General features: G+C 42.5%; 2 protein-coding genes across 2 annotated transcripts in view; one reads left to right on the top strand and one right to left on the bottom strand.

Annotated features, from left to right (window-relative positions):
- Positions 1-990, top strand: part of LOC311232491 (A-type potassium channel modulatory protein KCNIP2-like) — a gene marked incomplete at both ends in the record, with an annotated part of 84,076 nt that extends 83,086 nt beyond the window's left edge. The window contains 2 exons of the mRNA XM_084319301.1: positions 771-833; positions 943-990. Coding sequence (XP_084175427.1) covers positions 771-833; positions 943-990 — 111 coding nt within the window. The remainder of the gene's footprint in view (positions 1-770; positions 834-942) is intronic.
- A 3,493-nt stretch (positions 991-4,483) lies between these two features.
- The window catches only part of LOC311232487 (junction plakoglobin-like), a 57,430-nt gene continuing 35,495 nt past the window's right edge, over positions 4,484-26,418 (bottom strand). The window contains exons 6-16 of the mRNA XM_084319297.1: positions 19,849-20,050; positions 15,608-15,752; positions 15,303-15,406; positions 14,016-14,354; positions 11,469-11,621; positions 9,048-9,167; positions 7,841-7,991; positions 7,242-7,363; positions 6,892-6,934; positions 6,048-6,180; positions 4,484-5,685 (exon numbers count right to left, since the gene is read on the bottom strand). Of these exons, the coding sequence (XP_084175423.1) occupies positions 6,050-6,180; positions 6,892-6,934; positions 7,242-7,363; positions 7,841-7,991; positions 9,048-9,167; positions 11,469-11,621; positions 14,016-14,354; positions 15,303-15,406; positions 15,608-15,752; positions 19,849-20,050 (1,510 nt within the window). The 3' untranslated portion in view covers positions 4,484-5,685; positions 6,048-6,049. The remainder of the gene's footprint in view (positions 5,686-6,047; positions 6,181-6,891; positions 6,935-7,241; positions 7,364-7,840; positions 7,992-9,047; positions 9,168-11,468; positions 11,622-14,015; positions 14,355-15,302; positions 15,407-15,607; positions 15,753-19,848; positions 20,051-26,418) is intronic.

Here is a 26,418-nt window from a genome sequence, read left to right on the forward strand (position 1 = left end):
CTATACTACCTGGAATATCAAATGAGTTCCACAATAACTTCATTTGATAAACAGACAAACAAAACTCTTACGGCACTTCCCTAAGTTACCTTCACTGTAACTATAAGCAGGTGAAGCCTGACACATAACAAACAAAACTCTTACGGCGCTCAGGGGAAGAACAAACTTCCTTGGGCACGTAGCCCTCATGAACACCCTGGACTCCTCCCCCTCCACAGGTGCCACACATGATTAATTAAGACTAAACAGGTGCTACATATCAATTAATTTGCCGTTTCCTACACACATTATACCAAACAACACCAATAATCCCACAACAACCCAATAAATAAATACATAAATATAACCCAATAAATAAATGTATGTATGAGTGTATATATGTATGTATGATAAGATTAATGAATATGTATGTATGTTTGATAATCTATATGAAGGTATATGATAAAGTGAATGTATGTACTATGTATGATAAGTTGTATGTATGTTTGATAATGTATATGAAGGTATGTATATGTCTGAAGGTATATGATCATATGAAATGAATGATGGGGGATGGGGTTGCAGTTCTCAGTCGAGTCTGATCCAGTCTCCACTCTGATATCAGTCAAATGATGAATGTTTGGTGTGTGTGTGTGTGTGTGTGTGTGCACGCTGCTCGGAGTCAGTGATGGAGCCTTAGATGCTTAGAAGCTTGATATAATGGACTATCTTTCCTGACCATATGGATTCAGTTTATTGATGTGCTGAGGTTCTGTATCTCCTCTTGCCAGAAAATGGACAAGAACAATGATGGCGTGGTCACCATTGAGGAGTTCCTGGACTCATGTCAAAAGGTACTTATACTTGAAAACCTTGAAAAGGAAATGACTAAGAAACATCAACTGCAGCCCACTGCCTTCTGAATAACTGCTCTTATTTTGTCCTTTGTCGTCTCCTGTTCAGGATGAGAACATCATGCAGTCCATGCACATGTTTGACAGTGTCATCTAACGTAGGTTGGACATTGACCAATCATATGAGACCTTGGCCTGGACCACTTGGAGGTACCTCTGCTCCTGTGGGCGGGGCTATTGAGACTATCACCGATTGGACCAGAGGGAGTTTCTTACACTATGGATATCTACCCCAACAGCAGATCTATATCTATATCTATATGTTACAGAATGGTATAAGAAGAAGCGATGAACTGAATAGGGTTTTTTCCTCATTGGAGGAAAGTCTCTCTCTTTAGATCCAAAGAGACACTTGACAATAGGTTAAAAAATTGCATTTTCAATCAATTCAAGATGGTTATTTATTTCCATTGAGTATACGGAATCATAACAAAGTGTGGTCTGGTGTTTTTGTGTATTTATGACTGAACCGTGAGTGATGTAACCGGAGACAACAGGTGCAGTAACCTTCTTTAGTGACCAACAAGAGATGGTCGGGCAGCAGCCTCTACGATGACACACAGACGAGGCATTACAGAGCAACGGTCAACACACCCACCTGAGGACAACCGCAGCTATCAATTCTGCCTAAGGACCTGGGCCCTATTCCCCGTACCTGGTTCAACTAAGTCGATCAAAAGTCCTATTAGCCAGATTCAATTAACCCGATGTTTGAATCCAGACTTTCCCTGTTCCTCGAACGCTGATTCAGTCTCGTTAATTCGAACCAGACTTGATACTCAGGATAATTGCGCGCGGCCGCCTCACCTGAAAAGACAGCAGGTGTCGATCGCAGAAATCCTGATTTTCTAATGGCATTGATTGATAGAAAACTTTAATAACAGATTGCAGAATGGGTATACAGTACGGCTCAATAGCCTCGCCGACAAGTTAAATGCATAATCTATAGGCTAATTTTAAGTCCCTCATTACCCCAATCAATCAGATTATATTTCTTTAAATGTGCCTGCTGGCAGACAGTAGACTTAATGGAATGAATAATCGAATGAGATCTTGCTAGCGAAAATAATTAGTTCAACTCTTTCAGAATAAGTAGATAAAAACAAGCCCAAAGAGTATCTAATTGATACGAATTAATAGATACTTATGAGGATATCTGTACTACTTACTGTATGCGCTTAGGTATCATGTACTATATAAATACATGGTTCCCAAAGTTTTCAAGGCGCGACCCCCAAAATAACATGTCAGAGAGGCTTGGAGGCTATAGTTTCACTATTAATCAGGTTTTAATCTGTTTCGGACATCATCCATACATGCATTGAATTAATTAACCTTTGGTTTATACCAGTGACACCAGTCATGTTAATCACCCTCTTGTTCATCATCAGATAACAGTGCTTGAACAGATAAATGCATTTTCTCAAATTCATTCATCAAAATGTCAAAGGCTTGCAATTGCCAGCTAACTGAACTAAACCCTGCGCTGGAGCAGGTTCAAACATTCTGATCTGTTGCCATAGTGATTTAGACAATCGCGCTTCGGGGAACCGACAGGTCTAGCTTATGTCAAGTTATCCTGAAAATTATCCAGCTAACTCAGTTAGCCAGGTACGAGGAACAGGGCCCAGGTACCTCTCTATAACAATGACATGTTTATAACTCCTTATCTTTTCTTAAGTGCATGTGTTATACTCACCAGAGAGAAAGAGAGAGAGAAATAGAAAGATAAAGAATATAGTATAAAGAAAGACATGGAGCAAATGGGAAAATGTGCAATCACTCCATTGTGTTGTACAATATCACACACACATACTGTATATATGCCATATAACTCAGTTCCCATTCAATGTATATTACACAGTGACCTCTGGCAGAGTGGTGGACTACTCTAATGAAAGGAAAAAGACCAAAATAACCAAGCAATAACTTGGACTGACATGCTGGAGTATTATCCTCATGGATGTCACCCTTTCATCCTCTATCATGTTGTCTTGTGTCTGCATTATGTGACTGATCCAACTACGAACCGGTCATTGCAAGTCTAAATTGTGAATATTTTATTTTGACATGGAAAAAAAACCTGATATTGAATAAAATGAACACAGTTGCTATGCAAACCACTAAGTGTTTTGTTCAGTGATAGTACTGTGAGAAACTCTTGTCACTTAAACAATATCTTGTGTATTATCAACTTACTGTATGACCATGTGAGCTGCACCACTCTCCAGTTTAATGCTGCGTTTATCAATACTACCTGTGTTTAAGGCTTGTTTGTTACAAAATTAACAAATGCTACTCTAAGAAAGTTATATGGACATCCCATAACCATAATCAAATGACAAATTGTAAGCGTTAGGCCCAATGATCTCTTAACCTTGCATGGCAGCTGGCTTTGCAAGATCACACAAGAATTCATCTCATCAGGCTTAAAGTTATGAGTTTGTACCCGAACCACAGTGGTTTGGACTGGACCAATCAGCATCCTTTGAGGAACTACAGGCCTGTAGCCTGCCTTCCCTATTACAAACAGTTTCAAAGGACAACTTCCCAGATTCAGTTCTGTATAACAGACCATCTGGTTGGTCAGGTTACTGATCTCAGGAAATGTAAGGAAAGAAACAGTTCCCTAATATAATCAGGTTTTAAGTATCCATATAACTGCATTTGGTTTATTTTCATCAGCAGTTTTTGTCTCAAAACCTCTTTTAAAAGGATGCAGTCTTATACTCTGGGGTTTGCTCATCATAATGACCTCCAATACATATGTATACTTGGTGAGAATGCAACGATATCTGAAGGGGAAACAATTATCTCCATTCCCTTCACATCAATCCCAAATCAGATGAATTGCATGCAAGGGAGAGATGGATATCTGATTGTGACCCATTACTGTATATTCAGGTTAACAAATGATATATTTTGCAATACCATGTAAAGGAAGCTAATTAGATATAGGGCCATTACCCCTTCATATAAAACACCAACCCTATATTAGCAGGTTAGGCATAAAAGAAAATATTGTTTGGTTCCTGTTGGTTGTCAGTTAAGGCCATGGGTAGGTAGGGAATTTATTTTATTTTATCCCACGGCGACTATGGATAGGGAATTTTTTTATTTAATAAAAATGTTCACAACAACATGGATGCATGTACTCTGCCAGCATGTTTAATATCCATAATACTAAAGGTTTGACTAAGATTTTTATGAAACTTTATCGTAAAAAAAAAAAAAAGTATTTAAATTGGGTCGCACCTAAATCGGCAGGGTCGGTCGGCAACCGGAACCAAACCATTCTTTTTTTTAGGCCTTACTATCATACATGTAAAATGTTAATACCTCAAGAGAAATACTACACAAGTCATTATCAAGGGGGTAGGCTATTTCACAAAGCAGGATTATGCAGTTAGACAAAATCATTCCAAAAATATCAATGAATCACATTTCTACAATATTAAAGTTTATTTTTACAGACTAAAACCTCAAGATATACACAATTAAATGTTTGGCTACAATCCTGCTTTGTGAAATAAAAGGTACTACAGTCATCACAATCTTTTCACTCAACCCACAATAAACAGACACCAACATTTGTTTAATATATCCTTTATTTTCTTAAACAAAATTTAAGTAAAAACTTTTAAGTAGAAAGACAAATTCCCTGTCAGTAGTTGCTTTTGACCCACAGCTGTAGGGCTGTCCCCGAATAAACTAAACTCTTGCCAACTACAAGTCTTAGGATTTTGTTAACTAATGATTAGTGAACATAATTGTCAAAACTGTGAAATTGCTTTCCCCAACATTATTGCTCCTGCAAACGAATACAACCACACACAAAATTACCTCTTTAAAATGTAGTGTTTATCACCAAGTGTTCATCAAGACCAGCAACATTTTTGCGGATATTAGGTTACTGTGATGCCATATTTTCCAGGAAATAAGTTATACTACTAGAGAAAGAAAATCCATAAAAAAAAACTAGTGGTCAACTGAAAAAGTTTTAGTCTGCAAGGATTTGAATAACTTATAAATTGACTAACCGACTAAAAAAGGGGAGTGGGGGAGGGGGCAGCCCTACACGGTTCTTTAGAGGTCTTTCAAAGACCTCCCAATCTCTTAACGTTGTTCTCTCCTACTGAACGAGTCAATATGGAATAACAGTCAAAAGGAATGAGTCTATATGAACCCATGGTATTAACTCACGCCGACTCTTCATAAACTCTCACGTCACAGTGGGAGAAGGTTGACGTGTTGATCGTGTTAAAAGCAGGCATACAGTTAAAAGCTGTGTCCGATACGAAGGCGTTAAGAAAGAACAAGAGTGAGCTGGTGCGCTGGTACACGTCGAGCGCCACCTCTGGCAGTGTTTTCAACTATTATTCTGGTATTATTTTCTTAAAAAAAAAGAAAAAAAGGGAAGTTACACGATTATCATCACAAAATAAAATCTCTTTGGCATAGATTACCCACCCAAAAGCATACACACGCACCCTTAAAAAGATCTCTAACAAAACCTACATGCACCTGCATCCTTATCGTCGTTATCACCATGAGTATCGTCACCAGTATATAAACTATAAAACGAAGATAAGCCCTGTTAAGATTATGAGTTCCACAGTCAGCGATAATTGCATATATTACATTAAGAGACAAGAGACACAATCACTCTTTTGACCGTTTTCATTCTTTTGTTCCGTTTTCCCCCCGCCGCCTGTATGAACTCATCTTCCTCCTGCTCCATTATTCATCTTCCTCTTCATCCTACTGCTCCATTATGGTTCCTCCTCTGGGTCTGTAAGAAAATAGTCATAATTGTTAACATGAGAGGGGGGGGGCAAACATAATAGACCTCATCTATCAAGCAAAATATACAAACATTTGTATGGAATGTTCATGTTCAATGTTTCATACTCAAATAAACAGTCAAAACTAATTTCCACTTAAAGCAGTTAATCATCATCATCATCAGGTTGTTACATATCGGTACCGTTTATGTTATCATCAATGTTATTATTAATTAAGAAGGGGGGGGGGGGGGGGGTGGAGTGAACTTGGTTTATGACTTGAAAGAAATGGATCCTAAATGTCCGTGGCTTGGCTCCAGTGTCTGATGATGGGATTAAAGGTTATGAGCTGGCATGTGAATGGACTGACCTTTATTGGTATTGGTCTGGGTACCCTTGCCTCATGTCGTAGTTCATGTTGGCCTGGTAGTCCTCGGGTAACAGTTCTGCGTCTCCAAGGTCACTTGCATATGCTGGGTATTGTCCTAGGTTAGGTTCCATCTCTACAACATAGAAACACATGGCGTACTGGACATCAGTGCCGGACCTTTAATGCCCTCTTTTAGATGAGCTGGTTTATATCTTTTTTTATCTAGTCATCTTTTGTTTTTCTCCATGGAATTCACTTTGACTTAAGTACAAGTCTTTTGAGTCATGAGTCTATGTGCTCGCTCGGCCACATTGATCAGTCTAAAATCTGGGAATAAACATGTAGATCTTTGCTTTGCTTAGAGCATTTCCATGTGTGATTGTGAGGACATGCGTTTCCGTTCCAGATCAAAGAAGGGTGAGGACTTAGGGGGATCTTCAAGCATTTGAAAAGGAGGAAGTAATAGCTCATTTGGACCTCTAAGAACCTGGAGTTTTGTCATAGATGACAACCCAGTTGGATGCTTTAAAATGCATACAAGTTAATACACCATTTGCCTGCCTATGTTTGTGCCCTAAGAGAACAAGGTGCATGAGTAGTTCTTCACAGATGACTGAAATGTATAAACATGTATTGATAGATTAAGAGAAAATGTCCTCTCAACAGCCAAATTGTTTACATGCACATCAGAAACCCACGCCCTCAGCTGTTTGTGCTCACTAGCTAACCTGGCTGGCACAATGCAGCCCAGCTAGCTGGACTCGGGCCGTATGGCGGAGTGAGCCAGCGCTGGGGGCAGAGGAATGTGCTGTATGGGCACATTTCAGCCTAGAGAGTTACTCACCGTCTGCGTACATGCCGGCATCCATGGGGACAGTGTTGTGGGCCTGCGGAGAGGTCAGAAGAGGGCAAGGGTCAAAACGGGGTCAATTCGATATTATCCGGACAACCTAAGGTCACGTGTCAGTGTCGCTATGGAATCTCTATTCATTATTATTATTATTGTTTTTAGTTTGAAGCAAATTATGTGGTGATATGCAAGTCAAACAGGGAACAGGTGGATGTGCATTACTAACTAAGAAATAACTGCAGGTTAGAAGCAACTATACATATAGATCGTCTATGTCAAAGTTAGTTAGTTCTTGGTTAACGATAAGACATCCCGCCAGCAGGGGGAGCCACTCAGCCACTCACCATCTCCCATGCCGCGGGGTCGTGTTTGAAGAGGGAGTGTGTGAGCTCCACGGACACACGCTTCTTGTAGTCTGAGTTCTTGTCCTCTGAGATGCGGAAGAGGACGGCTGCAGCGTAGGTGGCTGAGGGAACGAGGAGAAAATGAGTTTCAGAAAACGAACACTCTTGAAACTCAAAACCACTTGCATTAGCGTAGGGCTATGAGTCAAGAAAGGAACAGATTTTGCCCACATTGCAGACTAGATTTGACTGAGATACTCCAGTGGTTTTTAAGGCTACTATGGAATAGAATAGAAGTACTTTATCAAATAATATAAGATATTAGAATAATTGATAATGTCGCCAATAATGTCTTCATTGCTTTGTGGGCATTTTCACTTTCACATTTTATTACTACCATTATATATTATCATTACGGTAGTATTACTACTGATAATGACTATAGTATACTTACAGAGTTCAACTTTAAAACTAATATCCGGATTGAATCGTATGGTCCAGCTTGTATGCGTTATTGGATCTGTCCCGAGTTGCCTAGTCTACCTTTAAAACTAGATATAAAAAGAAAAAAGTAACGAGACATTATCCTGGTTCCCTACCAATGCCCTCGTTGTTGGAGTGCAGCAGGTCCATGAGTGGGGCCGAAGCGCCCTCCGCATCGATCAGCTCGGCTGATTGTTTGTCCAGGGCCAGCTCACACAGAGCGCCGGCCGCCACACGCTTCACATTGTCCACTGGTGAGTACAGGAGCTGGACAGGAGGGAGGAGAGACACACCCAGGTCAACAGGCATCTAGAGCAGGGTTCCACAGACTTTTCGGGTCTAAGGGACCAGCAAATGTATTAAGCAATAACAGTTTTATAATGGCTATAGTACAAAGTCTATATAATATATATTGTGCTGTAGACTACAGTGAGATTTTGGCAATGCTGTGACAAGGTTGTGGCACTCCTTGGAATGTAATATATGCCAACTGAAGCCAAGCACAATGCAGGGTCTGAACTAACCTTGTGGTAAACTGTTCATATTATTTTTGTCTCAGGGACCAGCAAGCTAATATTACCATCTTGGATGAAGACTGGATGAAGGCTGTCAGGAAGCTGAACTCTCTCCCAGCTCTCCCCCACTCTGCCACCACAGACTCTGGACTAAGAACAACCCCCCACTGACACACACCCAGCTCTCCCCCTCTCTGCCCCCACAGACTCTGGACCATGAACCCCCCCCCACTGACACACACACACTGCCACTTTTCTAACTCACTGCCACATTATTTTATTTTACTGCCATTATTTATATTTACTATGTTCCACTGCTGCTAGATAATTTGCACTAAGTTATCTTTTACCTCTATATTTATTTCACTCATTCATAAAATTTTTAGCTACTGTTTATATTGTATATAGTCCTGTATATTGTGTGTACATTGTTTCCTATATGTTACTTTATGTTTATAGTGTCCTATATATGTTACTTTATGTTTATATTAGATCTTTTTATATACACCGTGGGAAGGGGGGAATGCAATACAATTTCTCTGTATGTCTTGAACATTATGGGAAATGACAATAAAGTTCACAGCCACTATGACACTTGATTTATCACCTGCTAGTATAAACTGCCAATGTAGTCCCAACTAGACAATCCCACAGGTGCCATGCACGTGTTTACGTTTGAAAGCTCCCTCAGTCATGGTGCTTCTCCTCGCCTTCCCCATGGTCTCTAGACTACAGCTGTCGTGAACGGTGGCTCTCAGCACAGAGTAGAGGACCCCGTCGCCGCACACTGCTCAGTGACACTCCTTACCTGCACAAACAGAGGAATGGTCTGCATGTTGGCGATCTCGCCTCTGTTGATGGGATCTCTGGCCATGATGTGCAGGGCTCCCGTGCAGCCCTCCACGATCTCCTCCATCCTCACTCCATCCTGGGAAAGAAAAGAGAGAGAGAGGGAGAAAGAAAGATACTCATGCGGGTCAATCAATAGCATTGAATTCATGTCATTTATGATACTACACATTTAAACAACCGGATTCATCAATAACTGTGTTTACGTGGACTCCACCAAAAATCTGAATAGCAGCCCGATCAGAATGAAAATGCCTCACGTAACCACTTCAGAGGACCAATCTGGTCCGATCTGAAGGAATTGTCAATCAGGGGTTGAGAGGGAAACGTTTGATAATCCATTCAATAGGAAAATATTAACGCTAATATAATAACCATGTAAATGCTTGATCCGACCGTTTCTCTCTGGTTTAAATAAATATATTCATTCTGCACATGTTTGCCCATTTAAGCTCATCAACGTCGTTATGTGAAGTATCCGGGGAAATTCCAAAACAAAACCTTTCCATGGCCGCTGTGGAGGAATTGAGCCAAAATAGACTTGGTTAATACAGATTTATTAACCAAAACGGAGTTTCGAAATACACTTAAGTCAAGAGTTATGGCGGATGACTCCAGAAAGATACAGGCCTTGTATCCTCCATAGAGCTCCCAGAATCATGTTATCCATAGACCTTTATACCTTGGAATAGGGGTGTGGTCTGGTCTGCCCAGGTAGGAATACAGATAGGAGGATTTATGGCGTTGGGGAGGGGTTGGAGAAGGGTGAAGGAGGGGTGACAGGATGTCAAGGTGAGCTAGGAAGGGGTAGAAGGGAGTAGACAAGGAGGGATGGTAAAGGTAGACAATGGGGAAGTGTATTTGAGTAGGGAAGCCAGACGGCCTTCCACCACACGTCTTTATTGCAAGCTTAGCGTTAGCTAAAAGGATAGTTGAATGTCTTTATTGCAAGCTTAGCGTTAGCTAAAAGGATAGTTGAATGTCTTTATTGCAAGCTTAGCGTTAGCTAAAAGGATCGTTGAATGTCTTTATTGCAAGCGTTAGCTAAAAGGATCATTGAATGTCTTTATTGCAAGCTTAGCGTTAGCTAAAAGGATCATTGAATGTCTTTATTGCAAGCTTAGCGTTAGCTAAAAGGATTGTTGAATGTCTTTATTGCAAGCTTAGCGTTAGCTAAAAGGATCATTGAATGTCTTTATTGCAAGCTTAGCGTTAGCTAAAAGGATCATTGAATGTCTTTATTGCAAGCTTAGCGTTAGCTAAAAGGATTGTTGAATGTCTTTATTGCAAGCTTTAGCTAAAAGGATTGTTGAATGTCTTTTTTGCAAGCTTAGCGTTAAACAATTTTAATAATATTAACTCAATGGACGCCATACCCGAATAAAGTCGGTTAACTCGCCGCCGCTTGAGCGCCAAACCCGAGAAAAGTTGGGTTTTCATCGTTATTTCTTTTATTCGATATTTCCATTCATTATCCATCCAGGGAGCCTGGTGTTATCATAGGGAATGAGTCTGAGATCTCAAAAGTGCAATACCGGCCGCATCCTACCAGGCGGCGGTATCGAGCACCCTTTGAAACATTGAGTCTTGGGCTGTGCGTAGATCTAAAGTGTCCGGTCGGATTTTTCCATGTCGGGCAAGGGGAGTGGTTGTCCCGATCGGCTTGAGGAGCGTCAAATGCTCCAGATGGATGATGTGTGGCGGATTATGTTGGCGACACGATCGACAACAATACTGGGACTTTTCTTTTCGGGGTACATCCTAGTCAAGGTAAGGGCTATATGATATCAATCTTGCGTTGATCAAAGCATGCCTTCATTGCGATCCGAGCGTATGTGTGTAACGCTAGTCCATAACGTATTCCGTTGGTGACGATCAAAGCATCAAAGAACTACCCCCCCACCCTTTCATGCATTCATGATGGAACATAATACCCATCATATGCATTTGATTTTTTTATTGTAGCGTGTGTAGGAACGGAACGCCAATGCATTTAGTATAATGCACGTTGGGGGCTATTACCAGCCTCCCATGAATTACCCTAGACCGCTCTAAAACCATACTTATATTCACCACGGTATAAAACGGGAATGTATGGATGAAAAATGTATTTCTTTAGCGAAAGATGACAACGTTTTTTGTGTATTCCAGTATATTCCAGTAAAGGGGTGATTATCACAGAATCTGTTTCGACAATGTTGACTGCAAACAAGTCATTGATAAGCGACGGCCATATTATACACATAGCCATAATTTAAGATATAGTTTATGCGTTCGCAAATATGAGAGCTCTATCATTGAAGTGGGTGTTGGCACGCAACAGGGTTCCGGGGCACCGGACCCTTGGCACTGAAAGTGTTAAGGGGCTATCCCGACGTACCTGGTATGTCTGCTGGGCGGAGGAGCCATGTTTCTGGGCGTCCTCGTGGGCTTTCAGCAGCAGTTGGATCAGGCGGGGGATGGCTCCCGCGTCCCTCAGAGGAGCCTGGTTGTCTGGGCTCAGCGCTAGGTTGCGGATCAGGCCAACCACAGCCTGTGGAGAGGGAGAAATATGGTGAGAGGCAGTGGTTAGTGATGATGGCCACCAGCCAGCCAAACACACAGTCAAACACAGAGCCAAGCAAACAGCTTTGTTGTGTTTCCTCAGTCAGTTTTTTTTCCATGTATGTTTGTTGGTTAAAAAGGTGTAAAAGCAAACCAGTGTGATTCGAATTTTGAGAACTCGTCTAATGATTGCAAAATATAATGTAAAATAGCAACTGGTCTACAGATAGCTACAGAGCTCTAGAATCCAATATATGTATAACAGAAAAATAGAAAGAAACGTACAGCTCAAAGGGTTAATGTGAGTCTATACTCATTTGTCCGTCTCTTAGCGTCCTGTATTGCGACACAATGCTGCCATGTGCATTTCATGCTCCCAGACTGATGGGAGAGGGGCTTGGCCTTCTGCCCCGTCGTCCATCAGTTCCTTCCGTCTCTCATACCCTCCCTCCATCTGTCCAATCCATCCTTATGCCACGATACCGAATACCAATCCGATCCATTACTTTAACACAGCGGTTCTCAAACTACGGGTCGCGACCCAAAGTGGGGTTATGGTAGGTGACAGTGCTTTGGAAAGTAAAAAAAAATAATAATAATAATCTATAATTTTATATATATATATATTTTATGTTCTGGCAATTTTGGCAAAATATGCCTCGTTTTATAAATGCGTATCGATAGTATAGTGCTGTAATTACATTTTCTAATAAATATGCATGATCAAGTTCAACAACATGTGCTTTTATTTTGATATTTGTTAATTCCACGTTGAAATTACACGATACATTAACTCAATGGCTGCCAACAACGATTTTATACGTGTTTGTCCGCCAATCGTTGAACGCCAACCACGTATATATACGTTATTTGATCATTTTTCTCTTTTATTCACTATTTCCAATTGTTATCCATCCAGGGAGCCTCATTGCTTTTACCAAACGGTTCGTGCGTTTTGCGAATCTGATTGGCCACTGACGTTTCTGGGACGTTTCTGGTCATGTGACATGTGCGCCCAATCGTGTGACGGCAAGTTCTTTGGACGGTTAAGCTTAGGCGCTCTTTCGAAGTTGGTTAAGGTTAGAGTTTGTCTTAGAGCATGGCGATAGAACGCCAGCCCTGATTCCAAACTCTAACATTAACCAACTGCAAAAGAGTCGCCTAAGCTTAACCAGTGATAAACTAGGCGTTAGGTCTTTTGCAGGCTATTCGACGCGGAAATGGGCTAAGACACTGCTCGTCATGCGATTGGGCGCAGATGTCACATGACCAGAAACGTGTGTGACCAATCAGAGCGCAAAACGGGAACGCGGAAACACAAACCGTTTGGTAAAAGCATAGATGCATCCAGGGAGCATGTGTAACCATAGGGAATTAGTCTGAGATTGCAAAAGTCCAATACCGCCACCTGGTGGTATGTGGCCGATGTTGCACTCCGCTGTGTGTCGATGAAATTCCTCCGGGCGGACTTTTCTAGTAACGTGGACCGAGGGCTTTACCCGATCGCATTGAATCGTTTTCGGGACCCCCGATTCATTATGCTGTGGTGGGTTATGTCGTGGCCCAAACGGACATACGATCTACCAGATGGCAATCAAATTATTGGAATATTCTTTTTGGAATCTCACCGGCCACAGGTAAGAGCAATTTAACGTCAATTTCAGCTTGATTGTGCCTTATTTTCATAGCCATCGCCCTGATCAGCGTATGCTGTTGTACTAACAAATGCCGTTATTGACAATAAATTAATCAGAAACGACCCCTCCCCCCCTTTCATGCATTCATGATGGAACATAATATACCGATCATATGCATTTGAATTTTTTATTGTAGCGTGTATAGGGACGAAATGCCAATGGATTAAGTATAATATGCGTCGCGGCCTATTACTAGCCTCCCAGGAATTACCCTAAACCGCTCTAAAACCATACTTATATTCACCACGGCATATAACGGGAATGTATGGATGGAAAAATTATTGCTTTCTCACATCTTGAACGATAGATAATATATGTGAAATGGGCCATAGTATTGCATCCATAGCTATAATATATATATATAGTTATAGCCCTGCAAACAAGGTGAGCGACTCCATTGCCTTAATGCGTGGCAGCAGTCATATCCCGTTCCCAGCGTGGCAGTCAATGAGTTAAGTGTGGGGTCGCCAGAAAAAAAATCCTAAATAAAATGGGGTGGTGGTAGAAAAAAGTTTGAGAACCCCTGCTTTAACAGAATAATAATAACTGACAATAATGGCTTGGGAGTCGTTGGGACGAATATTATTATTCAGATCTTACCCATTTCCTCCGTTCGAGTGATCCAACTACCCTTCTTACATTAGGCTATATCGCCTAAAACCAAGCAGCCAATCATCTCCCCGTACCTTGATGACGGGCCAGTAGTAGGGCTGGCTGAGCAGCTTGACGATGGTGGGAATGCCGTAATGCAGCCGCACAGCGTTCTGTGCCAGCTCCGCTTCGGGGTGGCGCGAGGTCAGGTGACGCAGGGCACAGACTGCCGGCTCGGCCACATCCTCCTTCTCGCCAGCGCGCAGCACAGCGTGGATCAGCGCCTCCACGCCGTTGCCCTGGGTGACCAGGGTCTTGTTGCGGGCGTTGTTGCACGTGAGGTTGGACAGGATGCCGGTGGAGCAGGTGAGCATGTTGACGTCTTCGGCGCTGAGCAGACCCACCAGGACCTGGAGCAGGCTGTCCAAACCCTCCTGGGGAGGCAGAGGAAGAAAGGAGAGGTTTAGAGGTGGAGGAAGGAAGGAGAGGTTTAGAGGTGGAGGAAGGAAGGAGAGGTTTAGAGGTGGAGGAAGGAAGGAGAGGTTTAGACGAGGAGAAAGGAAGGAGAGGTTTAGAGGGGAAGGAAGGAGAGGTTTAGAGGTGGAGAAGGAGATGTGTAGAGGTGGAGGAAGGAATGAGAGGTTTAGAGGTGGAGGAAGGAAGGAGAGGTTTAGAGGTGGAGGAAGGAATGAGAGGTTTAGAGGTGGAGGAAGGAAGGAGAGGTTTAGAGGTGGAGGAAGGAAGGAGAGGTTTAGAGGTGGAGGAAGGAAGGAGAGGTTTAGAGGTGGAGGAAGGAAGGAGAGGTTTAGAGGTGGAGGAAGGAAGGAGAGGTTTAGAGGTGGAGGAAGGAAGGAGAGGTTTAGAGGTGGAGGAAGGAAGGAGAGGTTTAGAGGTGGAGGAAGGAAGGAGAGGTTTAGAGGTGGAGGAAGGAAGGAGAGGTTTAGAGGTGGAGGAAGGAAGGAGAGGTTTAGACGAGGAGGAAGGAAGGAGAGGTTTAGAGGTGGAGGAAGGAAGGAGAGGTTTAGAGGTGGAGGAAGGAAGGAGAGGTTTAGACGAGGAGGAAGGAAGGAGAGGTTTAGAGGTGGAGGAAGGAAGGAGAGGTTTAGAGGTGGAGGAATGAAGGAGATGTTTAGACGAGGAGGAAGGAAGGAGAGGTTTAGAGAGGAAGGAAGGAGAGGTTTAGAGGTGGAGAAGAAGGAGATGTGTAGATGTGGAGGAAGGAAGGAGAGGTTTAGAGGTGGAGGAAGGAAGGAGAGGTTTAGAGGTGGAGAAGGAGGAGAGGTTTAGAGGGGGAGGAAGAATGCTAGTCAAAATCAATGGGGGTAGAAGTAGAGGAGAGCAAGATGGAGAGAGTAACAAAAGGACACTGGGTTGAGACAGACCTGCTTGGTGGCAGCGTCAGACAGGTTCCTGAGGGTCCACAGACAGTTCTGCATCAGACGCTGGCTGGCACCAGTGAGGTGTTTGCCCAGAGCCTGCATTCCACCTGTAGGAGAAGAGAAACCCAATGAATCACATGTTAATATAATAAGAACACTGATAACAAGGACCCGATTTGCCCTAAACCTGATTTGCCCCGGTACTGCAGGAGAAGCTGTAATTTGCCCTGATTAGCCTTTCAGAAAAATAAATAAAACGCTTGCCTCTCCTAGCCTGTACATATATACACACACACACATTTACATACCGGCCTCTACGATGGCGGGCTTGTTGCTGGGGCAGACGGAGAGCACCTTGAGCACACGGCTGGTCGTCCACAGCAGCTTCTCGTAGCTGTAGTTCCTCATGATGTGGACCAGACCCTCTGGACCCCCGTTGGCCAGGATGATGAGCTGAGAGAAGACATGGCGAGGCGATGTTTAGGCATCTACAGAAGCCCACTCCCAATCGAAGGACCATACATTAACGGCACAAGGAGGCAGATCGCTCGTCTGGTCATCTGAAGGTTTCCGGTTCCATCAAAGTGTCCCCGAGCAAGGCACTGAACACCCGATTGCTCCTGACGAGCAGACTTGGAGCCTTGTGAGGCTGCCTCCTCCGTTGGCGAGTGAATGGTTGAGGCATAAGTTGGAAAGCGCTTTGAGTGGTTGGTGTGGAAGTTAAGATTCCCTTCCCCCCTTGGGGCGGCTACGTGGCGTAGTGGGCAAGGCGCTCGCCACGAATGCGGAGACGCTGGGCTCGCCTGTTCGAGCCCAGCGCTCCACATTGCTTTCAGTTTAGCTGGTCGTTCATACTAATACACATTGGCCGTATTAGGGGGTGGGAAACTGATGGGTGGGGATCGGGCGTTGTGGACAGCGACTCCTACAGGTCGGTTGGTGCGCCTGCGCAGTAGAATCAGGAAGTGTCGGGGGCAGCGTGAGCCTCCCACGCGTTACTCCTCGCCACTGAGAGATCGAGCTGCGCAGGTGAAAAGATGCGACTGCTGTTACCTCAAGTACCGGAGGGGACTTGTGCTGTATGACTTAGTCCACATTGCAGCCGGCTTGTGGGAGGCAAGAAACAGCGTTCGTGACAGGGGAGGGTTGAATTGGATGATACGAAATTGGGATGGGAGGAAAATATAGAAAAATGGGAGAAAAAGTGGATAAAAAAAAAAAAATCCCTTCACCCTCTCTTTGATCTCCCTCACCAATCTTTCATTCCTACCTCATCCTTAACCCCAACAAACCCTCCCCCACCTTTCCCCAAAATGTCATGACACCCCTATACATCGTGTGTTCCTATGACCCCCACCCCTTCCAGTTTTGTATGTATAAAGATGTTGAAGATCAGGTGGGGGTGCTCTCTTCCCGTGGTGTCCTAGCTGAACACCTCGTTGAGAGTCATCCAGCCTGACTTGACTGTTTTTGTATTGATACATTGAGTTAAATCATATTAACCAGGTCTCTTTGGACTGAGTAAGTTATTAGCTTCGGTTATTTTCCACCACATTGGAAGACTAGAAACGTGCTATATAAATGCAGTCCATTTACTTTATTTGAAACCCTACATTTAATCATATGCCGGTTCTTAATCTGTTATAGGCTGTACGTTTTTATTTTTTTTTTTTGTAAAGTGTGTATTAACGTGTCATTCTTTTCCTCCAGGTTTTTATTGTGAAGCACTTCATTCAACTGAAGGTGCTTTATAGATTGACTGACTTTACTTCCAGTGCATAATGCCTTAGAAACAAGACCTGCCAGCACACGTTAAACCCATTAATCATCACTAGCTGTACTGCGGTGACACTTTTCTCACACACACACACACACCCTTGATTCACGATCACCTGGACGACTCCATTCACATGCCACGCCCGGACAAACGCATGTTCCTACTTGTGCAGCGCTGACTCCTGAAGTCTCAGTAACATTACTGGATTGGAGTGAAGCACACTTACAGTATCAATGTACGTGTTGAGACTTGGAATGAACATGCACACAGACATATATATATCCTGGAGAACCCTTCCCAGCTCCTCTACGAGGAGCTAACTAAGATTGTGAGCATGTTCATCCATAGACTGATCCCCTTTGTGCCAGTAGGACCTGGCCAACAGCTGGAGAACTAAAGGCTGGAGAACCAAAAGGCTGGAACACTGTTAGAACTCTGACTACTGAACCCTGCACAGACTCTGGCACATTGTGTTATTATTATCGATAGACCAGACCCTCACCTTTATTTTATAATTTTTTGTATTCACAATTCATCTTGTTCTTAACCTTCTTTTCTGATATTTTTATTCTATATTTCATTGTCATCTCTATTACCCTGCCTGTACCTCCACTCCCCGTGCTGCCCCTGAATTTCCCCAAGGGGATTAATATATTCATCCACATCCGTCTGCACATACCTGCATATAATCCTATTTACATAGCTGTAGATACAATATCTATACATATCCCTTACTAGTTACACTGCCGGCCAGTATGACTACCATAGTGTCTTTATTCTTGTATCACTGTACATAATAATACTACAACTCTGTACATCTGATTAGCACCATTACTCAGTAGTACTATTTATATATTTTACATCAGTTACATTTGCACTCTGGTTGGATGAAAAACGTATTTTCGTGGAACTGTACGACAAAAAAATCTAATCTAATAAATAGGGATGTCCGATATTATCTGCCGATATCGGCATTAAAATGTGATATCGAAAAATATTGGCATCGGTTTTCAATTTTTTTTTAATCTTTTTTTTACATTTCTATAACCTTTATTTACCCAGGCAAGCAAGTAAGAACTAATTCTGATTTTATTTATTGTCAAAAGTATGCATAATGTTGTGTTAATTCCACAACAAGAGATATGTAAGGGATAATGTATAGCTATGAGGTCATTGTCGCAAAATAATTGACCGACACAGAGTTTAGAACACCGAGGCGCAGCCGAGGTGTTTTAAACGTCAGTGAAGGTCAATTATTTTGCGACAATGACCGAGTATAGGCTATACATTATCCCGCTTATTACATGGCTAACTTACTAACAATATACCTAATTCATCGACAAGACGAGATCAAATGCAGACGCAGTTGTTCTGTGGCTCTGTCAGCCAAAATAAAGTGATTATTATTATCGGCAGCCGGCAGGTCTGTGGTCTGATTGCATGACTGAGTGCAGCTGTGCATATGCTGAGCAGCACTGATACAGTGTGTGTAGTGGGCTTGATTGGTCCAGCTGCGCACAGCGGTCATTATTGTTCGGCAGAGGTCCGTTATAGAGTAATATCGGACCTCTGACGAGCGCTATTGACCAATCACAAGCAAGCATTTCGGCGAATGTGAAAACGCCATGTAATAAGTAATGTTAATTACCTGAAATTATTCCGTTTTTTTGGGGGGGGGGGGGGGGGGGAAACCCTGCATATATCGGTATCGGTTGATATCGGTATCGGAAATTAAGAGTTGGACAATATCGGTATATCGGTAAAAAAAAGCCAATATCGAGCATCCCTACTAATAAAGGAACATCTTATCTTAAGATAATTTATTTTTATTGGCACATTGCAATGACTTGCATTCATTACCTCTCCCCGTAAACTTAACCTCAACATTCACCAATACAAGCTAAACCTCAACAATTAACCCAATACTCTGCCTTTTAATATTGAGGTGTTGTCAAATCCGTCACCAAGTCTGCCTTCTACCACCTCAGGAACATCTCCCGTCTCCGACCCTCACTCTCAGACTCTGTGGCTGAGACCCTGATCCACTCATTCGTCACCTCCCGGTTGGACTACTGTAATGGAGTCCTGTTCGGGGTACCCAGCAAAGCCCTGGACAGGCTCCAGTATGTTCAGAACTCAGCTGCCAGGGTTCTCACTCACACCAAGCCCTGGCAGCACATCAACCCCACCCTCATCCACCTTCACTGGCTTCCAGTCAAGTTCCAGAACCTTCAAACTCCTGCTCCTCACCTACAAATCCCTCCATGCCCTGGCCCCCCGGTACCCGTCTGATCTCCTCCACCAGTACACTCCATCCTGGAACCTACGATCCTCTGATCTAGGTCTCCTCTCCATCCCTCGCACCAGGTTACGGACTTTTGGGGACAGAGCCTTCAGCGTGGCGTCCCCTACCCTCTGGAACTCTCTCCCCCCCCCGAAATCCGCAACGCCCCAACCCTGGACACCTTCAAATCCGCTCTAAAAACACACCTCTTCACCAAGGCTTTTCCCCATCAGTTAGTTTAGATTATATTAGGTCCATTATCCCTTACCTTCCCTCATCCCCCCTCCCCCCCCCCCCCCTATTTTCCTTGCCCTATTTTTTGTCCTGATTGTGAAGCGACCTTGGGTTCTATGAAAGACGCTATATAAATTTTATCCATTATTATTATTATTATTATTATTATTATTATTATTATTATTATTATTATTATTATTGTCCCCTAAAAGCAGGTCCTACTCAATTGGTTCATAGCCTTGACAGACACACACCTTGCTCTCCTGGTTGCCATAAGATAGCAACTGCAGACAGTCTGTGGTGATGGCAAGGAACTTGGGGTTGCTCTTCTTCAGCAGGGGAACCATCCTCTGGAGGCCGTCGGCCAGACGCACCGCCATCTTGGCTCCCTCCTGATGCAGGAGCAGGTTGTGGAGGGTGGTGATGGCATAGAACAGCACCGACTCCATGGGAGAGCTGAGGGAGAGAAGGAGAGAGAGGGGGAGAGGAAGGGAGAGAGAGTGAGTGAGGTGGATGATCACAAAATCTCTAAAAGATGTTTACATTTTTAATGTTTAAATTAGTGCTGTCAGGCGATGAAAAAAATATATCTAATTAATTACAGGATTTGTAATTAATTAATCGCATTTTAATCGCATAACCATTTTAGGGCTGATATTCTATAATCATATTTCAAATTGCATGTGTCTGGATGGCAGAATTCAGTACTGTATCTACAAAACCTTCTGTTTAATCATCTTCCATTTATTCATTTGCTTAGATTTTTCAGGTCTGATACATTTTAGCATGGTCTTATTCACAGTCAAATTTATTGAATTGATAGTCATTTGGTTCATTACAACTTTGCTGTGTAATTAATTAATCTAATTAACGCGATAATCTGACAGCCCTAGTTTAAATGTTTATCAGCTTGCCTTATTTTATTAGGTGATTAGGTGTGCTAGTATTACTGTTCAGTGTTTTGTAACTTTAAAAGTTACAAAATAGTAATTATATTACTACCTTAAACACATTGACCACCAGCAGCAGGGGGCACTGATCCCCCTTAATCGCCAGGTCTTTATTCAATGGATATAGTTTTAGACTGCGACATTTGCGAATGCTTAAAATATATCTTATATTAGCGGTCAGGTGGCGTAGCGGAGATTGCGTTCGTCACCACGCCGGAGACGCTGGATTCGCCTGTTCGAATCCAGCTCCCGGCGTTGTCACCAGCTTGGCTGGCCGTTCACACTAATACAATTGGCAGTATTAGAGGGTGGGAAAGCTGGAGGGGTGGGTCCGGGTCGTTGTAAAACAGCGACTCCTACAGTTCGGTCGGGGCGCCTGCTCAGCGCGGATAGGATCTAAGGGGGGGTAGTGTGATCCTTCCACACATTACACCCTCTCAGTGAGAGTCCGCGCTGCCAGGTGAAAAGAAGCGGTTGATTGGCTAGACGTGTGTCGGAGGAAGCACGCGATAGCCTCCACTCTCCCAGACCGACTGTGGGGGGTAAGTGCGCAGGGGATTGGGAATTGGCATAACGACTAACATTGGGATGGGAGAAAATCGGAGGAAAAAGGAGGGGGAAAAAGATCAATAAAAAAATATATATATATATCTTATATTATATCTATGGGTCTAATAACGCAGTCGACTGTCAGTGAGTTGCTTCCAGTCAACATGCCCAAAACAGATTGTTTTTTCATCCGTACATTTCCGCTTTGAATCGAGTATGGTTTGGGTGCTTTTGAGTAATTCCAGGAAAAAGACGAGAAAAAGGCATTTTAGTGTAATCCAGTCATCACGTTGTAATTTTTCGGCTGATTATCTAATCATCCTGAAATCAACGCTAGATTATCATTATTATATCTCGTCGTGCATACATGAAATGGCCCTCGTAGCGGGGCGCTCGCCTAAAAAGAGTGTCGTTATGATAGTGAAAACTAAGGAGGACCAGAAGCAAAAGTTTCCCTCCTTCTTGCTGTCTGACTGCGCTCTAGATGTGGTCAAGAGTATGCGATATTTGGGTCACAATATCACTGAAATTAACATGTGTGATGATGATGTTGATGGGCAGCGCCAGTGCTGCAAACTGTATGCACAAGCCAATATGCTGGCACGAAAATGTTATACGTGTACAGAGACGATGTAAAAAATAAGCCTGTTCAGAGCCCATTGTACTCCATTTTATACTGCACATCTATGGTGTAATTATAGCACAGCAAAAATAGCACTGCAGGTAGCATATGATGCATTTAGGATCCTCCTTAAGCTCCCAAGACGGACTAGTGCAAGCCATTTGTTTGACTACAAATGTACCCACCTTCCATGCTCTGCTGAGGAACCTGATGTTTAAATGTATGTGTTGTTTATTAGAGTAAAAAAACAAGATAATAGGTGCCTCTGATTTGTGGAAACATTGGAACCGATGCCTTTATGTATTTTAATCTATGTTGTTGGCCTTATTTCTTTTGTTATTGTATTCTTGTTGTTGTTTTGTATATGTGTAATATGGACCTCGAGTCTGAAATAAAGTCTTCCATCATCATCAATATTACAATTACTATTCCAAATAATGCTGAGTTACATTGTTGCCAGAATGAAATGTGTTATTTTAGACTTGTTTATATGCGGTCCTTGGTAGATGACATGTGCGCGCGCGGGCAGGTCACAGCGAGGTCACGTCGACTACTAGCCAAAAAGCAGCATGGAAGGTGATAATAGCTGTCGGGTTGTAAACTGTGTGTGGAGCAAAAGGTTTACAACCGCGGAAAGATCTAATTTGATGAAGCATCCGACATGATGACAGCACGACAATGTGAAACTTGACGCATAAAGAACCTGCCAGGGAAGCCTCTAGCAGTGGGAGTGATGGATGTAAACAACTGAAACTGGATCTAAGATCAGGGCAAACGCCACAAGTGAGTGGAGAAGATCTGAAGAAGCTTGACGCTGGGTATATCGTCGAAGAGATGTTACCTATCTCCACAGTTGACTCGCCCTCATTTCAACACATCATAGAGAAAATACCTACAAAGAACAATGTCGAGCAGCCGACAGAGAAATACGTTTTCTGGCTACCTCGAGAAGGTGTGGCTGTAATGGAAGCTACCTCGAGAAGGTGTTGCTGTAATGGAAGCTAATTTGAAGGCCACACTAGTAACATAACTAATTAATTTGATAGAAAGACATTATTACTTTTTAAAGGAGTAATCAGTAATAAGTAACTAATTACACTTCCTGAATAACTTGCCCAACACCGTTGCATTCTATAATTATAATTATTTTCTTTATAAAAACATTTAAATAAATTTAAAGGCCATAGTATAACAAAAGACCATTTTAATATAGAGCATTGTGTTTCTTAAATTTTCTTCACCATCTGGACTTTTAGCACCTCTGTTCCAGTTATTTCAACACACGTTTTTACTCCCTCATTGTTGCACCATGTAAATTACATGAACATGGTTCAGACTGTGAAACTGATAGGAACTGATAAGTCAAGCCCACATTTGCCGTTGTAGTTCCATTTCTGGTGTTTGGACTTTGTGGAAAAGACGCTAGCTAGTGCGGATATTCCCAAAGCGAATATAGCAACACATCTATGTGGACAAAGAGGCTTCGCTGGAGAAAAGTCTGGTTTTGGTTGTTATTTCTTTTATTCGCTATTTCCATTCATAATCCATCGAGGGAGCCTGATGTTATCAATGGGAATGGGTCTGAGATCACAAACGTCCAATACCGCCGCGCGGCCGGTATTGGACATCCTTGGAATCTCTCTGGCTTGGCCTGTACGTCGATCTAAAAAGTCCGTCCGGGTTTTCCTTGTCTGGCAGGAGTAACGTTTATAACACATGGATTGGGGAGAATCAAGCACCGCCGATTCATGTTCTTTGGTGGATTATGTTGGCAACACGATCGACATCAATACTTGGAATGGCGATCAGATAATTGGAATATTCTTTTTGCAGTACATCCTAGTCAAGGTAAGGGCTATATGGTATCAATCTTGCGTTGATCCGAGCATGCCTTCATTGTGATCCGAAAGTGTTACTGTAACGTTACTCCACAACGTATGCCGTTGGTGACGATTGAAGCATAGAACCCCCCCCCCCCACCCTTTCATGCATGCATGATGAAACATAATACCGATAATATAGTGTTAATTTCAGATTGATTGTTGATCCAGGCGAGGAATGGCACGGTTTCTAGTGAAATGCACTAAACGCTGCTTAGCTGCGTTTCCTGGGATTACACAGAATTACTCTAAAACTATACTCATATTCACCACGGTATAAAACGGGAATGTATGGATGAAAAAATTATCTTTTTCACAAATTGAACGATAGATACTCAATGTCAAATGGGCAATAGTTTTATATCCATAGCTATGATATTTAATATAGTTTTAGCCCTGCAAACACCGGCATGTATCCCCATTCATTAAAGCGCTGGCACACACAGCCATACGGCTCACAGCGACCTCTGGCGCTGAATGTGTTAATATATCTCTTGCTTGAAAGTATGTGAACCCCTTTGGAATAGTCAGTTTTCACAAATATTTCACACATTAACTCATTCAGCGCTGCGGGCCTAGCCCATCTGTGTTCCTACTGCGCCACCGCTCTAAGAGATAGGAATGCGTGGGGGTGTTTGCAGGGCTATATCTATATTCTATATTATAGCTATGGATACAATACTATGGCTCATTTGACATCAACTATCCATCGTTCAATATGTGAAAAAGAATAAATGTTTTCATGTATACGTTCGCGTGTTATACCGTGGTGAATATAAGTATAGTTTCAGAGTGATCCTGGCTAATTCCAGAAAACGGCACTAGGGAGCAATACGTGAATTTTACTTGGTGTTGCTCGCCTGGACACGCTACTATTTCGTTTTTTGATGCTTTGATCGTCACCAACGGCATACGTTCTGGAGTACGTTACACATGGTCGTTGCGATCGATGTGAAATCATGGTTGGATCAAAGCAGGATTGATGTCATATAGTCCTTACCTTCACTAGGAGGTACCCCAAAAAGAATATTCCAATTGTCTGATCACGATTTCCAGTATTGCTGTCCATCGTGTCGCCAACATAATCCACCACAACACATGCATCGGGGGCATTGGACACGTTTCAATGCCATCGAACAGCCAGACTCGCCCGACTAAAAAAACTGCGCCCGGAGTGAATTAAACGTAACACCGGGTGTGAAAAAAAGGTTTCAAAGGGTGGGCAATACTGCCACCTACCAGGATGCGGCTGTTATTGCACTCTATGGTAACCCCGAGGTCTGTGTGAGAGAAATTAATAAAAATATCGAATAAAAGAAATAATGATGAAAACCCGACTATACTCGGGTCTGGCGCTGAACGGTTGGCGAGTTAACCCGACTTTCCTCGGGTCTGGCGCTGATTGAGTTAATCTTTAGGATATCTTCATCTAAGATACATTTTCACAATAACACACCTCTTGTTATGGCCAAAACTATCAAGTTTCGACTCGCATGTCCATTCAAAATGTATTCACTGGAAGACCATTTTCTGGACCAGCATATCAAAAGTTGATCAAAAAGGGTGTCTTTTTTGGCCACATATTTCTTTTGAAGGGCTGCGTTATTCACATTGCCATCCACCATTATAACACCACATAATTATGCATGGTGATGGGAGTGTCATTTCTGTGGGCTGCTTTATTGCCTCTGGTCCTGGTGACCTTGTCATTACGAGGAAATCAGTGAATTCTATGTTTTTGACTTCAAATTCTATGGAGGAATGACAGGTCATAGCCATGCCAAAGAAGTTATGCAGCAAGGCAATGATTCTAAATATTCAAGCAGATAAGACATAATAGTGGTTAAATGAGAAGACATGTAGCATTAGGGTGGGAATCACCAGTTTCATCATGATACGATACGATATCGATTCTTTGGACAACGATACGATATTTGCCGATATCACAAAGTCTCTCACGATACAATACGATACGATTAGATTCAGGTGCCTGCAATCGATATGAGATGATATCATATGCCCATTTAACACAATCAGTAACATTTAGATCAACAAAAAAAGGTAATGAAAATATCATTTGACATTTGTATTTTTGAGCTCTTCCAGACATTTAAAGGAAAATCAATCTATTGTTTTTAATACAAAGACCTCCTGTTCACTGTAAAGTGCCACGTTTTTATATATTGAGCTTTAAACTTTAAGCTAAATTTTTTGGAACTCAAAACTCACAACCTCCCTCTCCCAAACTGTTCCTACAACAATTTGTTGATGTTGCATGATCATGTATAGGCCTACATTTATTATGTATTATATTGTTTATGTTTAAATAACATTTAAACATCAAACTCCTCTGACCTCATCTGGTCTTTCCACACACACACACACGGAAAGGGAGAATGTTATACTGTAACATCTACACACACGGAGCTACTGCTGTTGTTCTTGGGCGGATATGAGACTCGCCACAGGATTTTCAAAATAAGAGTATCGATATGAATCGATCTTATTATATCGCATCGATCCGATTCGATTGTTGATAATTACATCGATGTATCGATCTGGATCGATGTATCGTCCCACCCCTAAGCATTATGGAGTTCTTCATGCAAGGAATCCCTAAAATGCCAGTGAATTGCGGGAGTTCAATGATGAAAACTAACCAAAATCCATCAAAGCACATGCAAGAGACTAGTATTCAACTCTAGGAACGGTCTGGGAAAGGTTTACTTGAAGCCATAGGTGCCAGCAGCTGCTGGATCCCAAGGGTTCACATACTTATGCACACAAGGATATTTCATGTTTAATCATTGTACTGTATTTAGT

The sequence above is a fragment of the Notolepis coatsorum genome (assembly GCF_963971535.1).
Source record: "Notolepis coatsorum genome assembly, chromosome: 7".
In the NCBI taxonomy this organism is placed as follows: domain Eukaryota; kingdom Metazoa; phylum Chordata; class Actinopteri; order Aulopiformes; family Paralepididae; genus Notolepis; species Notolepis coatsorum.